This window comes from Budorcas taxicolor, chromosome 4 (genome assembly GCF_023091745.1).
Source record: "Budorcas taxicolor isolate Tak-1 chromosome 4, Takin1.1, whole genome shotgun sequence".
Classification (NCBI taxonomy): domain Eukaryota; kingdom Metazoa; phylum Chordata; class Mammalia; order Artiodactyla; family Bovidae; genus Budorcas; species Budorcas taxicolor.
The window spans coordinates 78,140,533-78,156,214 of NC_068913.1; the positions used below are offsets into that span (position 1 = coordinate 78,140,533).

The window sequence follows — 15,682 nt, forward strand, 5'->3', positions numbered from 1 at the left end:
AGAGCAGCTGTGTTCACCCCAGGCCAACTCTGCTATGCCGTTATAATCCTCTAACTGCAGAAGAGCATCCCCCACTGAGCCTGTGAGGAGCTTAAGGACGCAGGCCTGACTTGTACATCCCACTGTACCAAACACAGCAACAGGAGATACATGTCTATGTTAGGAATGAACGAATGGGTAAAAACTGTGTCTAGGCTATAGGTGTGTCACTGATACTGAGGAGCTAAGCAAAGGGACTGCAAGAGTGGGCGGAGACAAACAACAGTTTTCTCCCCTCTGTTTAGTATAAACTTCAGGCTTCTTTACATCTCTGAGGATCCACCGTGTTTTATTCCTTCTCTATAACTACCCATGCATTCACACGCCCTTCTCTAGCCTCTGGTTTCTCAGCCTCTGCTCATTCACTTAGTTCCATGAACACTGACTGAGCACTGCCCACCTCCACGCTTGGAAAGCCCCCAGTGTTTCCCTGCCTGTCCACCTCCACCACCCACGGGAAACCTCACCCCTAAAGTACCCAGGTAGCGGATCTCTTACACCCCAGGCCCCGGTCCTCAGAAGGCTCAGAGCAGGGAAGGACAGAGCACAGGGAAGCAATGATATGGTAAGGCTGGAATTCAGCAGGAAGGCACAACACCCACTTCAAGGACGCAGCCAGGCTGGAGCAGGGTCTGAAGCCTATCCAGGGGTTTTCCAGACAACCAAGAAAGGAAGGAAGGAGGAAAGGAGGAAGGAAAAAAGGAAGAGGGCATTGATTCAGAAGTGCAGATAGTATGTGGAAACTAAGATGGGTGAGAAACCATATAGTAACTCATCAAAAGCTGAGAGAGGCAGACTGGCTGGCACATGGACACAAGCAGTCAGCAGTGGAACACAAGTGTCCACGATGAGAGGCTCCTGAGCGTCAGCCCAGGGAAGGCTGGGGGGAGAAGTGGTGAGACTTTGGATTCTAGAAGGACTGTCCAGCTCTGCTACTTGTGGCAATGTGCTGGGACCTCAGGCAACCTACCCAACACTTTCACATGTCAGTCTTTCCATCTTTAAAATGGGAATAAGACCGGAGTCCAGATGATAGGTCGTGAGGGTTAAACGGATCAACAAAGCACTTAGAATAACACCTTGCACCTAATAAGAGCTCACCAACTGCTTAGTTACAAAAATTTGTGAGTGTTATAATGCAATAAATACTTATTGAAGGATCTACATGTCAGGCAGTGTTCTGGATGCTTGGGACTTAGCAGTGAACAAAAAGATTCACACATCACTGCCCTCCAGAAGTTTCCATTCTAGTCAGAGGAGGTGGATGCTCACAGTATGTCAAAGGTGACAAGTGTAACTATGGAGGAACAGGAAGGAGGGAAGATGGGTGTGGAGCTCTGAGTAAGTCAGGTGACACTCGAGTCCTGAAGGGAGGAGAAGGGGAGCCATGAAGACACCGGAGAAGGGTCCCCAGGCAGAGAGAACAGCAGCGGGTGCTGTTGTGACTTTTGCTGGGTATAGAATTCTTATCTTCATAGTTCAGCTTTTGAATAAGCCATGCCACCGCCTTGTGGCCTCCATGGTTTCTGATGAGAAATCTGCCAGAAACTTTACTAAAGTGCTTCTCTCTTCCTGCTTTCAAGATTCTCTCTACGTCTTTGGCGTCTGACAGCTGGATTATAATGCGTGCAGCTGTGGTTCTCTTTATCTTATTTGAGCTTCTCTGATGTAGTTAAGTGTTCTTCATCAAATTTAGGACATTTGGGGCCATTGCTGTTTTCAGTTTTTCTTCCCCTTTTGCTCTTTGCTCAGACTCTCATCATGAGTGTGTTGTTGCATTTGATGGTGTCCCTCAGTTCTCTGTTCATTTTTCTTCATCCTTTTCTTCATTCTGTTCTTCAGACTAGATAAGTTCAAGCGACTTATCTTGAAATTCACTGACTCTTTCTTCAGTCTGCTCAAATCTGCTGTTAAGCCCCAGATGAATTTTTCATTTTATTTTTCACGTTTGAAATTTCTATTCAGTTGTTCATTTATATAATTTTTATATTTTCATTGGTATTCTTTATTTGATGAGAAATGACTCTCATATTTTCTTTTAGTTTCTTAGACATGGTTTGTGCTTTGAACTTATCTAAAATAGCTGATTTTAAAGGTACTATCAAGTTCAATGTCTGGCCTTCCTCTGGGACAGTTTCTATTGACTGCTTTTTAAATCCATTCTTATTTAAGCCATGCATTCTTGATTTTTGCATGTTTTATATATTTTTATTGAAAACTGGGTAATATAACCTGGCAACTCTGAAAAACATATCCCCCTCAGGGTTTGTTGCTGTTACTGTTTGTTTATCCTATTGCTTCTTTAGTGACTTTTCTGAACTAATTCTATAAAGTCTGTATTCTTTGTTATGTGTTGCTACAAAAGTCTTTGCTTCATTAACTTGGTATAGTGCTCAGCTAATGACTAGACAGAAATTTTCTTAGATGTTTGGAGAAAATAAGTCTCTCAGTCTTTGACAATGGTGTGTATGTGAATGTTGGGACATGCTTTCAACACTCAGCCAGGCCATACTGCGCTTGGACGTAAAAGGACTGTAGAGAGCCCAATGAGATGTCCGTATTTCGGCTATAAAAAGATGTCTCTGAATCCTGATGGAGGGCAGCCAGAAGGGCTATGGTGTAGCTGGCACTATCTGTGACAGGGAGCCTCAGCTTCCTCTCCTATCTCAGGGCTGTCCTGCCTGCACCAAGCACACTGGCCCACCATAGGACACGGGCTTAGACGCTCAGTCGTGTCCAACCCTTTGTGGCCCCATGGACTGTAGCCCACCAGGCACCTCTGTCCATGGGGATTCTCCAGGCAGGAATACTGGAATGGGTTGCCATGCCCTCCTCCAGGGGATATTCCCAACCCAGGGATCGAACCCAGGTCTCCCACATTGCAGGCGGATTCTTTACCAGCTGAGCCACAAGGGAAGCCCAAGAATACTGGAGTGGGTAGCTTATCCCTTCTCCAGTGGATCTTCCCAACCCAGGAATTGAACCAGGGTCTCCTGCGTTGCAGGCAGATTCTTTACCAGGTGAACTATCAGGGAAGCCCATCATAGGACACGGACAGAGATTTTTCAGCAGCAACAGGGAATAGTAACTTGTCACATCTGTATTACCATTACAGGAGAGGAGAGGAAGAGAAAGGCACTTGGGTGCTCCGTGCACATGCCCACCTCTACCTGCAGCCCCAGAAGACCCCTGATATCTGATGCTTTCCTTGCTGTTTGCAGATGCTCTGCCCTGGCAAGGTGTGCCCTGTGGTAGTCTGGTCTTCTCAGCAGGGCATTTGGTCACTAAATCGAGTCCTTCAGTTCAATTCAGCTCAGTCACTCAGTCGTGTCCAGCTCTTTTATGAATTGCAGCACACCAGGCCTCCCTGTCCAACACCAACTCCCGGAGTTCACCCAAACTCACGTCCATTGAGTCGGTGATGCCATCCAGCCATCTCATCCTGTCGTCCCCTTCTCCTCCTGCCTCCAATCCCTCCCAGCATCAGAGTCTTTTCCAATGAGTCAGCTCTTCTCATGAGGTGGCCAAAGTACTGGAGTTTCAGCTTTAGCATCATTCCTTCCAAAGAACACCCAGGACTGATCCGCTTTAGAATGGATTGGTTGGATCTCGTTGCAGTCCCAGTAACAAAAGGTAATGTGCAAAGTGGAAAGGTCTAGGCAGACATCAGCATCAGCCAATCCTAGACTAGCTTCAGCCCTATCACTCACTGGCCAGGGAGTCCTGCACCAACTCACTTTGCTGAAGCTCAAGTTCCTCATCTATAAAGTAGAGGTGACAGTGCTCATAGATATCAAGGGTGTGATGATATTAAACAGAACCAAGTGGCCTTTCCTGACTGGGCTTGAACGTTGGCCTCACATATCAGGCCTTAATCCCATTCGGCTTCACCGTCTTCTGTAGGAAGACAAAACTGGTCCTTATCAAGAGAGACAACAGTGGGAGTGAGTGCACTCACCAGACAGCTGTTAGCCATACCAGATCACACACAGGGGCGCCTGGACCCTGACAAGGATGGGCTGGCAGCAGTGGGCCTTGGCTCATTTCAGACAAACAAGCACCAGCTCATGGGGACCCAACCTGCAGCACTCGACACAGACAGAAAGAGGATTTTCTTATCCTTTTGTGTCCACAGGGGCTCAGTGGGCAGCGAGGCCTGACACCAACACCCAAGAAAACCAGCAAAGACCAAAAGGAGACAGAGTGCACGGGTCCTTCAAATCATCATTTCCTACCTGACACTTTTGTCAAGTATTACTCCCGGACAGGAAACACTGCTATTCTAAGTACCTTTAAAGGCAATGCATGATTTAATATAATAAATTACATTTTAACAGAATCTTTGAAAACAAATTAGCAAACTTTAGAGTGTCCAGGGAAAGTTGGTTCATTCCAAGGGCTCGGTTTCCTCACCTATACAATGGGAATAACCATCTCTACCTCCCGGGGCTGCCATGAGATGAACAGAGTAAAAGGAACACCTACCCCAGAGCCCAGCACGAACTAGAACAATGCTCAGTTATTAACCTGCTACAGGCAAATTCCCAGTCCAACGGCCACTGCCCAAGTCTGGCTAAGGGACAGAGTGCCCATGCTCTCCAGCCAATACAGGAAACAGAAGGTGAAGAAATGAGAAACAGCAACTGTGAAATGCATCACCCAAGAAGCCCACCCACACCCCTTGTGGGAACTGCTTCCCTGCTGGGCAAGTGCTCACCTGGGCTCCTGACCCACACCTGCTCCCTCCTTCCCTCAAATTAGGGTCCTCTGCTCACCTCTGCCATCACCACTTCCTCCTCCATCACCTCCACCTTCACCATCACCTCCCACTTCTACCACTCCCTGCACCATCACTTCCACCTCCACCATTGCCACCCACCTCTGCCACTACCTCCTCCTGCTCCACCATCTCCCACCTCCACCATCACTTCCACCTCCACCATCATCACCCACCTCTGCCATTACCTCCTCCTGCTCCACCATCTCCCACCTCCACCATCACTTCCACCTCCACCATCATCACCCACCTCTGCCATTACCTCCTCCTGCTCTACCATCTCCCACCTCCTGCATCACTTCCCACCTCCCCGATCACCCCTCCCACACCTCCATCACCTCCCACCTCAGCTCCCCAGGCCCATCACAGGGCCAAACCAGTGCCAGCTCTACCTCACATTGTCATGCCGCTGGATATAAATCTTGTGGAAAATCCTCTCAGGGGGCTTCAGGAAGTCCTCCTTCATCTCCATGGCAACATTCCGAGGCAGGAGGCTCATGAGCAGCCGCTCCTGGACAGAAGAGACAAGCTCGGGTGACACAGCAGCTCCTCCCTGTGATTCCTGGACATGCCCAATCCAGTGACCTGGGTGCCAAGGAGCTGCCCTCCACGAGGGGCCCCAGAGCCTCCTCACACACAGCCAGCACGTGGTTCAGACCCACGGACCCTGCCCAGCCCCAGAGCCTTGGTGGGTTGTGCCCAGGCCTGGACTGTCACCACACAGGTAACTCGTCCCCAGAGCACTGGGCGAGCTTGCTGGGGCAAGCTCACCATGTGCCCCAGCTCCAGTGAGTGGGGGTCACAGGCAGGAGACACCGCTGCCTCCAACCAGGCCAGGCCAGCCTCACTCCCCACACCACCGCCCAACACAGCCTCAAGAGGGACCTCAAGGTGGGCTGCCCATGCCCATCGACAGACAGGAGCCCATGTTCCACAGAGATAAGTGACTTTGGATACAATGTGGCATCTTCTCCTGGTCTTGTCTTCTGATTACTCCCAGACCTGCAGGAGTCAAAGGTTCTCCACCCCCAAGAGTATGGACCGAATGCCTAGGCTTATCCACAGGAGCCATGCTGCCCCCAGGGGCTCTGTCACCCTTTCTGGACCTTGGTTTCCTCCTCCAGTCCCCGCCCCTCCTCCTCATGACGGATCCTTCCCTGCCCTCAACCCCACCGGTCACACCGTGTCTGAGAAACCATGTTCTAGAAACCTGGGGTGAGACCCCCCACTCCTCCCTTAGTCCCTTTCAGAGCCCCTCCCCAACCACACACACTCTGCTTTGGAAAGAAAATAAAAGTGCAGAATTTAGATCCTGCCTGCAATCGTCCTACTTACAAGGGTGAACGTGGGGCAGGGAGGGGGCAGTAGTCCCTCCCTCACTCTCTCTTCAGTGGCACCCCTCAACCCAGCTGGGCCCACAGCCCCTGGGCCCTCAGTCTGGCCAACGGAGGAGGCTCAGAAGGGGCCACGTGGATTTCCAGCATCTCCCACTTAGACCACGTAGCCGGGTGCAGTCCCCAAGTCCTGAGACCCTCATAGACCCCAGGTCTACCCTGCAGTATGAGACCACATCCCTGACTGGGAGCAGCCGCTCCCCCACGTGACATCCTCTGGAGGGCAATCACAGCAGCAGCAGTGACAACAGTCACCAACCCTGAAAGCACTCCCACCTCCAGGAAATGGCCTCCGGGGCCTGGGGTAGGGGTGTCAGGGTTTCACCCCCTTGGCTCCAGATTACAGTTATTTTTAAATGGGAGAATATATCTGATGCACAGGAAGAGTCTCCCCAGGTGACGCATCCCCACATACACTTCTGAGGATGGAGGCCAGGCCCAGCCCTGCCTGGCACCAGGTGGAACTGAGTATGTGCACCCAGGCGAACCAGGCCTGGTCTATGTGGGGTGGGGGGACCCACTGTGGCCCCCACATGGCTCCAGGCTGGACAGACCCCCACACTTAGGAGGAACATCACAAGAGCCCAGCAGTCCATGACATTTTGTGACCAGCCACATGGGGAGAGGCCCCTCCAAGATAGAAATGAGGGCAGCCTCGGGGACAGAAAGTCCCAGTGCCCGGGGCGTGGGAGCTGGTGTGTGACCTGAGTGTAGACAGGACCTGATCAGCCCTTCCTTAGCAGTGGGGCCTCTGGGGAAGAGCCCGAGCACCACCCATGGACAGGAGCCTCTGCAGGCGAGCCCACTGTCCCAGAGAGTACTTGCCAGGGGGCTCACTCAGGCCACCATCAAAGGACCACCTGGAAGCTTCCAGAGATTGCCACTACCCTGAGGTGCAAGGTGGGAAAACAGAAGCAGCTGGACAACAAGGCAGGCCACCCTGGAAGGTCCCTGGGAACACGCAGAGCCCTCCCTGCCACCCCAGCATCAGGGGCGTCGACAAGCGCAGGCCCCTCAGGCCACCTGCCAGTCTAGGGGCTCAGGGTGCACCCCAGAGCCCCATGCAGGGAGGTCTCAGGGAGGAGAGTCCCAGGGCCTGCAGGACAGCTGCCTGGCCTCCCATCCCGACTCTGCCTCTTCCGGGGCCATTAGTTAAGCTCTGTCTCAATCCCACCCTGTCTATCAAGGTGATAACCACACCAAACTCCTCAGCAGGGTGTTCTGAGAAAGGGATGAACACCTCAGGCCCCCGCTGACCCACAGGAGTCCCTATCTTGTATCACACCTCCCAGCACCTCCGATGACAGCCCTTCACGGCTTTGCTCTTTGTCTCCTGCGTCTTTTAAATCTGTCACCTGCTCTTGGAAAAGCACTCGGGTGTCACCCAAGTCAAATCAAGCAAGGGAAACTGCCCCCCCGGTGCCTGCCTCACACCTCCCTTCACCGTCTCACAGCCCCAGCACTGACCGCTCTCCCTGAGTGAGCTGCCGCCTCCCCCTCGGGGGTCCTGCTGAGGAGAGCCCTCCCCTCTCTCGGTCTCTGCATCACCTCAGCTGTCCTGCACGACTTGGAGTTAGAACAAGGAAACCGAGGCAGCCACCAGGAGGGAAGGACTGAAAAGCAGAGCCACGCTGACTAGCCCGGGACTTCAGGAGGAAAGCGGGGGGCCGGTATGGAGGGTTAGGCCAGGTGCTTCTGCAGCCCAGGGCGCACACCCAGCGCAGCGTGGGGTGCCGAGACAGACGGCTGGGTTGGCACTGTCCCAGGATCCCTTCTCCACCACTAGCACCACAATCTAGCCCTCATTCTCATCAGGGGGCTTGAAAACCTGGAATGAAAGCTGTATTGTCCAGCCTCCTCTTCAACTAGAGGTGGCCAAGGAGACAGGAGCTGAGGGATCAAGTGGAAATTTCTGGAATATTCCCTAAAGACAGTTTGTTCTTCTTCCCTCCTCCTGTTGCTGGGGATACAGTCATGATGGCTGGATCTGTACCGACCATCTTAGTTCAGGAGGATGAAAGCTACACGCTAGCAATGGCAGACCATTTAACTAGATGGAGACTGGGTTGTGAGGATTGCATGGGTCAGATCTGCGTCACGGGCCATAAAGTGCCGGCCCTGGCATATGTATGTAAGAGAAAAAGAGTTATCTCACTTGCATAAGCCACTGTCATGTGAAGTTCCTAACAGCAGGCTATCTTTCCAACCAAGGGCTCAGCATTAACTCCATCCACAAGATTAGTGATAGTGCCTGAAGCCAACACACATTAATAATCAAGACTTGAAAGTACACAACCTCACCCACAGGGAGCAAAGCAGCCAGCCATCTGAAAAGATCAAGCGCCCATCCCTGATTAAAAACAAAAAGCAGCAAACAACTTAGCCGGCTGACATCATAAAGATAATACCTGAAATCCACATCCAATTCCAAACCCAGCCCTAAAGCCTCAGGCAGCAATAAACATTACATTAGAAGCAGACAGCTACATGATGAGTTCTAACTAGCGAAATAAGATACAAAGCCAGAAATCAAAGGGACAAATTTACAAATATGAATCGTACAAAACATCCCAGCATCCTACGAAGGCTATATAAAAACCTCAATGTTTATCTTGATTATCAAAATGTGACTTAATACGTTTACCTTAATAAACATTAGATATTTAAACAACAATTATGAAGACTCTGTTTCTGAAAAGATGGAAAAGCACTTTTCCCTATTCCCCCACTAAGTGAAGTGAAAGTGAAGTCGCTCAGTCGTGTCCGACTCTTAGCGACCCCATGGACTGCAGCCCACCAGGTTCCTCCATCCATGGGATTTTCCAGGCAAGAGTACTGGAGTGGGGTGCCATTGCCTTCTCCTATTCCCCCACTAAGTACACCAAAAGTCCTGGACATTACATATAAAACAGTCATCTGAAGGCTCTGAAAGGCAGAGGGAGGGAGGCAGAAACCTCTGTGCGAGGGATGGCCTGCAGGTGAGGGCCTGGACTTTCTTTTTGCCTTACATACCCCAGACTGGGTGCTGGAAAGTGGGTGGCCCGGAAATGTCAACAGGCACAGCACTAAACTCCAACAAATTCGACCCTCTCTGACTAAATGATCAGGACAGGGGTAGCCTCATGAGATGGAAATTGCTATACAATATTGGTCCCACTCCAGGCAAACCACTCCAAAAAATCAGCAAAACTCCATCTTCCGCAGGCTGGGGTGCCAGAGAAGCTATGTGGGGAACTCTGCCTTTGTTCGCCACCAGCTGGCAACACCCAGTGCACCCCACCAACCCTGCTTCACTGCATCAGCAGAGCCAAGGGCTTTCCTGCTCCTCTCTCCAAGTCAGAAGCCAGAACTCTCTCCTGCACAGCAGTAAGGAGGTACCCCACCACCACAAGTCCCAACAGAGGCTCAGTGTGGAACCTCGACTTGTACCTCAACAAGGAAGTATTGAGGTGGTGGTCTCCACTTTCCCCTACCAAGTGAAGTCATAGAAAGCTAGCTAAAAGAAAAAGTTCAAATAAGACACAGAGTCTCACACACAATACCCCAGTTGTCCAGGTTCCAATCAGAAATCACTCATCATACAAAGAACCAAAACAATCTCGACAAATGAACAAAGGTTATCAACAGACTCCAACACCAAATGACAATAATCAGAATAGCTAATAGGATTTTAAAGCCATTATCCTAAGAATGATTCAATGAACAACTACAAGTATGCTTGTAAAAGTGAAAAAAAAACACAAACTCTCAGCAAAGAACTAAAAGATACAATAAGAGAATCAAATGGAAATTTTAAAACTTAAAAAAAAAAAAACCTGAAATAAAAAGCTCAACAAATGGGAACATCAGAATGGAGGGGACCAAGGAAAGTTTAGTGAACTTGAAAATGGAACAGTAGAAATTGACCAAACTGAAAAACAGAGAAAATAGACTGGAAAAATAAGAGAAGAGTAGAAACAACCCAGACATCCATCAGTAGTTGAATGGATTATCAGTGTGGTCCATCCACACAGTAGAATAGTATTCAGCCAAACAAGGCATGAAGCACTGACCAGTGCTACGACACAGGTACACCTTGAGAACAACATGCAAAGTGAAAGAAGCCAGACACAAAAGGCCACGTACTGTATGATTCCATTTATAAGAACCTTCCTGAGTAGGAAAAACCACAGAGACAGAACACAGATTAACAGCGTCTAGAATAAGGAGTGACCCCTAATGGGTACAGCTTTCTTTTTGGGGTGATCGAAAATTTTCAAAAAACAGATTATTATAATGGTTACACACCCAAAATATCGGAAAAGTCATTTAGTTGTTTTGAACTTTAAATTGAACTTAATAGTATGTAAACTATAGATCAATAGGTTCTTTTTAATTAAAAATAAATAACAACTATGGTGGTTTCTAAAGGTGCTGTGAATGAGACAGATCTGTTTAAAACTCCATCCTATATCACTTAAAAAGAAATTTGCTTTCTCTTGGTAAATTTTTTCACACAATAGGAAATCAAAATTGTCAAAGTTTTATTTATCTTGTTAGAATGACAAACTGAGTATACACTTTGCAAACAATTGCTTGCAATTTTGAAATTATGACCTAATAACGGCATTTGAAGCATGTCAGGGACTTTGGAGTGGTGGCCGCTGCAGTCAGGGCAAGGACACTGATCTCAGGGGTCGGACCTTGCAAGCCCAGGCTTCTGGGCTGGGCTGCAGGGAGCAGTAAGGAGGAGGCCCCAAGGAGCAAAGGGGTGACCTTCAGAGGCCTCTCACTCCCTTCCCTATGCTCCCCAGCTCTGACAGGCTCAGACCTCAGGGTTAGACCCCAGTGGGGAGCTGTGATCACGAGGCCCCCAAGCGGTCTCTGTCCACTCCCTACCCTCCCTCAGTGAAGCAGGTTGTCCAACTCTGCCCCAGCTCTCTGCAAGATGAAGGAAGACAGAGCTGCAGTTTACCAACCTGCCTGCACTGACTGGAATACGTGTGTGCCCCACCCCACCCCCCATTTTCTGAGTGAAAGCCACCTACTGCTCCCCATTTCCCAGCCTCTACCTGGCAAACTCCTACATAACTTTCAAAGCCCCAATCAAATATTTCTGTATTTCTTCCAATGCACACCCCACCTCCTGCCGCCGTGTAGCATGCTTCTCAGAAACCCCATCCTCCAGTTGGGCCTCCCCACAGGAGCCAACTGCTGCTGTCTCCCATGCAGTCCCACATTTGGCTGAGACCAGGTTCCCTCCATCCCAGGGTCCCTGGAGCCATAGGCCAAGCATTCAGATGTGTTGGGTCAAGGATGACCACCCCCCGCAGGAATTCCAGCTGGGCCTCTCCCAACCCACTTGGCACCAAGAGGCAAAGGGCCTCAGGGCAGATACCAGTCATGAATGCAGGACTAGGGGGGCAGAAGCTGCTCCCCTGTGCGTCTGTCTGACCTGCATTTCTGAGATTCTGGAATTCTGGCTCCGTCCTCCAAAACCATGAGCAAGGTTACCCTGCACTCTCACAAGGAGTTTCTGTCCTATGGATGATCAGCTTGGAACAACGTTTTCCTCAGAAGTTTCTATGACTCAGCTGTAGAACCACTGGGGTCTGGTGATGACTTTGGGGCAAGCTTTTCATTACTGAGTCAATCGTTTTAATGATCATAGGATGTTTCAGGCTTTCTTTTTCTTCTAGAATCAATTTTAGTAACTAACACCTTTCTGGGAATTTGTCCACTTTGTTTAAGTTTTCAAATATTCTGGCAAAAAAAAAAAAAAAAAAAAAAACTTAAAAACCTCTAAGTACTTCCCTCTTATCTATTTTTAACCCAGCTTTATCTCTGTGGCGTGTGTATTCCCGTCCCTAATCATCTTGGGTCCACTCTTTCTTCTTGGTTAGTCTCTCTAAGGCTTTTCTGTTTCAAAGAACCAACTTTTGTCTGAAACTGAAAGAGACCTATTAAAAAGACCCTTTCACAGCCCTTTGGAATATTTTAACCCAAAACCTCTGTGTGAGCCTTTTCAATGGCTGAGGAGACGTGGGCTATAAAGGGAGAAAGTGGGCCACGGCTGGTCTGGGGGGATTCTGGGCTGTGGCCTCTGCTGTCCTCACTGAGTCACCAGCTACTTTGTGACTTGCCTTATTATCCTTCCCACATCATTTAAATTCTTCAAGCCAGCCCCAGTTCTCAGATTTATAAAACAGAACAAAGTTCTTACATGCTCAACTATGGACACTGAGGCCTAAAATTAAAGATCTTAGAACCTAGAGGAAAGAACCCTTTCAGATCAAGCTCATTCATCTGTTCTGCCAAGACCCTGCGGGACAGAACAGGGTTGGGCAGCTCTGTGTAGGGGCCACTGTCTGTTCTGATTGGGGGGTGGGGGTCACTTCAGCGTATACAAGTCTCTCTTATAGGAGTCAGCCTCGGGGACACTGACAACTCAGGTAGCTATTTCAAAGCATAGCAGAGAACCTTCCAGAACGAGAGTGTGCCCAGTGAAGCAGACGGGCCCCCTGCCCATCCTCTCCAGCCCCTCTGCTCCTGCGGGCTGCACTGAGGAGGACCGACCACTTCAAACATTCCCACTGGTGAAAACGTCGGAGAAGGCCTTGCTCTGGGAGACTCGTCTGGGGAGACCATGCCTGCCCCCACGTGCAGGGAGAAGGGCAGGAGATAAATACAAACTCAGATTTTGTAGACAAAGCAGATGGATTTTCTTTCTAAACAGCAACCACAGGGCTAATTAGTTCTAAACAATGTAGGAGGGGAGGGGATGTTCCTGATTACTGGAGCAATTATCACCTTCTTCTCAGGGTTGCCTTAAAAATCAGTGATTACAGGTATGGAACGCCCACGGGTCCTTCCTGGTTTAGAGCAGGTGAGTGGTGAGAGCTCACAGTGGCATCCTTCCCTCTGACAGTCAGAGGCTCTCCCCAAGGGTTGTGATGAAGTGCACCCTGAAACCTGCACAACTTAATCACTTTGCTGAAACTGTTTATAACACAGTATTGTAAACCAATATGTGCACTTAGTCACTCAGTCGTGTCCGACTCTTTGCGACCCTATGGACTGTAGCCTGCCAGGTTCCTGTGTCCACAGAATTCTCCAGGCAAGAATACTGCAGTGGGTTGCCATTTCCTTCGCCAGTGGATCTTCCTAGACCAGGGATCGAACCCATGTCTCCTGAATTAACAGGAGATTCTTTATCACTGAGCCACCAGGGAAGCCCCTATAAACCAACTACAATAGAAAGTAACCGATCAACATGGGCAAGAACAATGTTGGTGGCAGATTTGTGCAGAGTGGGTACATCTCAGGGAGAAGACATCTGCTGGGGCTCAACAGAAATATCTGCTTCAAGCCACGAAGCACAATCTTCTGCTTGTCTCTCAAAGACTCCAACTGCGATACCTCCAGGAGGATACTCACCCTGGAAGAGAGGAAAGAACAACCCACCAACTTCTAGAGTATCTGCCCCCCACCTGCCTCCAAGTCCTGCCTCCACACCGACCCCCACAAACCTGCATCTGACCAACTGTCTGGCCTGCTCGAACACATCAGAGGCCCCACGTCACATACACATGGTCACATGTTCATGCACGTCCTTCCACAGAGTGCAAAGCCCAGCCTCCCTCTCCAGCTCGGCCTCTGCGCTCAAGCTCCTCCCCAACTCGGCCTTGTTCAAGGACCCCACTCCCATCCCTCCAGCCCCAGCGCAGTGTCACCCCACCTCCTGCAGAGGCTGATAGGGGCATACCTGCTGTCACACAGGGGTCACTCTGGAGCCAGATACCCCAGTGGCCCCTCCAGAACTGGGGTGCACCCCCAGCATTGCCTCCACGAAACTGGCTGTACCCACCAACGTCCCCCCACATCACCCTGGGTGCCGCCTGATGGGGTCAGGGCCTGGAGAAGACTCTAGAAGCAACTATGGAACTGGACTGCTCTACAACTTGAGCTGAGACATGAAAACACAGACAGATGACAAGCCCATATGGCTGGGGCACCCCTCACCTGCAACTCAGGGGGCTGCGGTTTTCACACTGACACAGAGGCATGAGTTGGGCAGAGGTGGCTGGCCACCTGCAGGCTCCCCGGCTCCCCTGCCCAGGTGGTCCCCGGGCAGGCTTTGATGTATCGAGTGCCTACGGGTGCTTGAGAACCCCGAAGGGGTGCCTGAGCCCCATGTGAGCTTGAGGGTTTCCCTCCTGCCACCCAAAGAGACAAGGCTCCCTGAGCTAAAAACAGTCAGGCAAACCAGAGGCAGGGAGTAACCTGAGTGCCGGGTACAAGGCTGCCCAGGGAGACAGCTGTCCTGTGATACCACCCGCCGGTTCCAATCAGAAACACAGAACGAGGCAGGATGCTGCCTCGCCTCCTCGCAGGACCAGCCAGGGGAACTCATGGGGATGACCCATCCTCACTCACTTCCACATTCCGTGTGCTCAGCTCCGCAGCAATAGATGAAACCACCAAGGAGGATGACTGATACGTTGGAAAACATGAAAGATTGAGTTTTTACACAAAGAAAAGCAGAGCTAGAGGAACAGGCTTGGGCAACATGGGGATCCCTTCAGATGAAGCGCCAGCCTTTCTCTAGTGAGAGGCTTGTTCAAACCCACAGGAAAGTCAGAGCATGAGCGGGCAAAGGATTAGAACATGCACTCCACACAGAAATACAAATGGTGAGCACACATGGAGAAGTGGCCACGGCATTAGTAGCCAGCATCTGAATAAATGGGAGGAACCGCGTCCTAACAGGAAGCGGGGAAATGGGGGAGGGAGGGGAAAAGTGAATCACAAGCAACAATGGGAATACACACCAGAACCCCGATTGCTGGGCCCACCCCAGCTTTCCCACCCATGGGACTGGGCAGGCCTGAGAATCTGTATTTCTGACAGGCTCCCTGCGAGGCTGGCTCTGTTGGCCCCAGGACCCTACTCAACCACTGCTCCCCAGAGCCCAGTGTAACTAATTATTACTTATAAAGATAAAATGAAGCACAACATGTTTTGGAAAATGCCCAGGACCCAGGGAGAGAAATAACATCCTATTTGCACTCTTGAGGATATAACCAAAGATATTTCAAGTTTATATGAATAAAGATGCTTATAAAAAAGAAACATTTTTTAAAACATAGTATCTAAATGTCAGATGCCAGACATGCACACAGGAAGCAGCAGCTATTTTCCATTACCTTTAGAGCACCGGCTGGATACACCTATGGGAAATAAGTCAAAATGCAGAAATAAAATCGTGTACACACCAAAATGACAATGACATGGGGAGAGAACGTGCATAAGGACAAAGGCTTGAAAATACGGAGCGTTCAGCTGGGTTGACAGGACTGGGTGACATTTACCATTTTGTAGATTTCCTGCTTAAGAACATCAGGCCTGCTATTAGAACTCAGACGAGTCTCTGAGCCTCCGCCAGTCTGGGTTTCCTCAGCTGTAGGACTGAGAAAATAAACCCTTGCTCTCA

The 15,682-nt window shown here is 50.0% G+C and overlaps 1 protein-coding gene across 1 annotated transcript in view; it reads right to left on the reverse strand.

Annotated features, from left to right (window-relative positions):
* Positions 1 to 15,682, reverse strand: part of ADCY1 (adenylate cyclase 1) — a 98,732-nt gene that overhangs the window by 65,784 nt on the left and 17,266 nt on the right. The window contains exon 3 of the mRNA XM_052638959.1: positions 5,209 to 5,327. Within this exon, the coding sequence (XP_052494919.1) occupies positions 5,209 to 5,327 (119 nt within the window). The remainder of the gene's footprint in view (positions 1 to 5,208; positions 5,328 to 15,682) is intronic.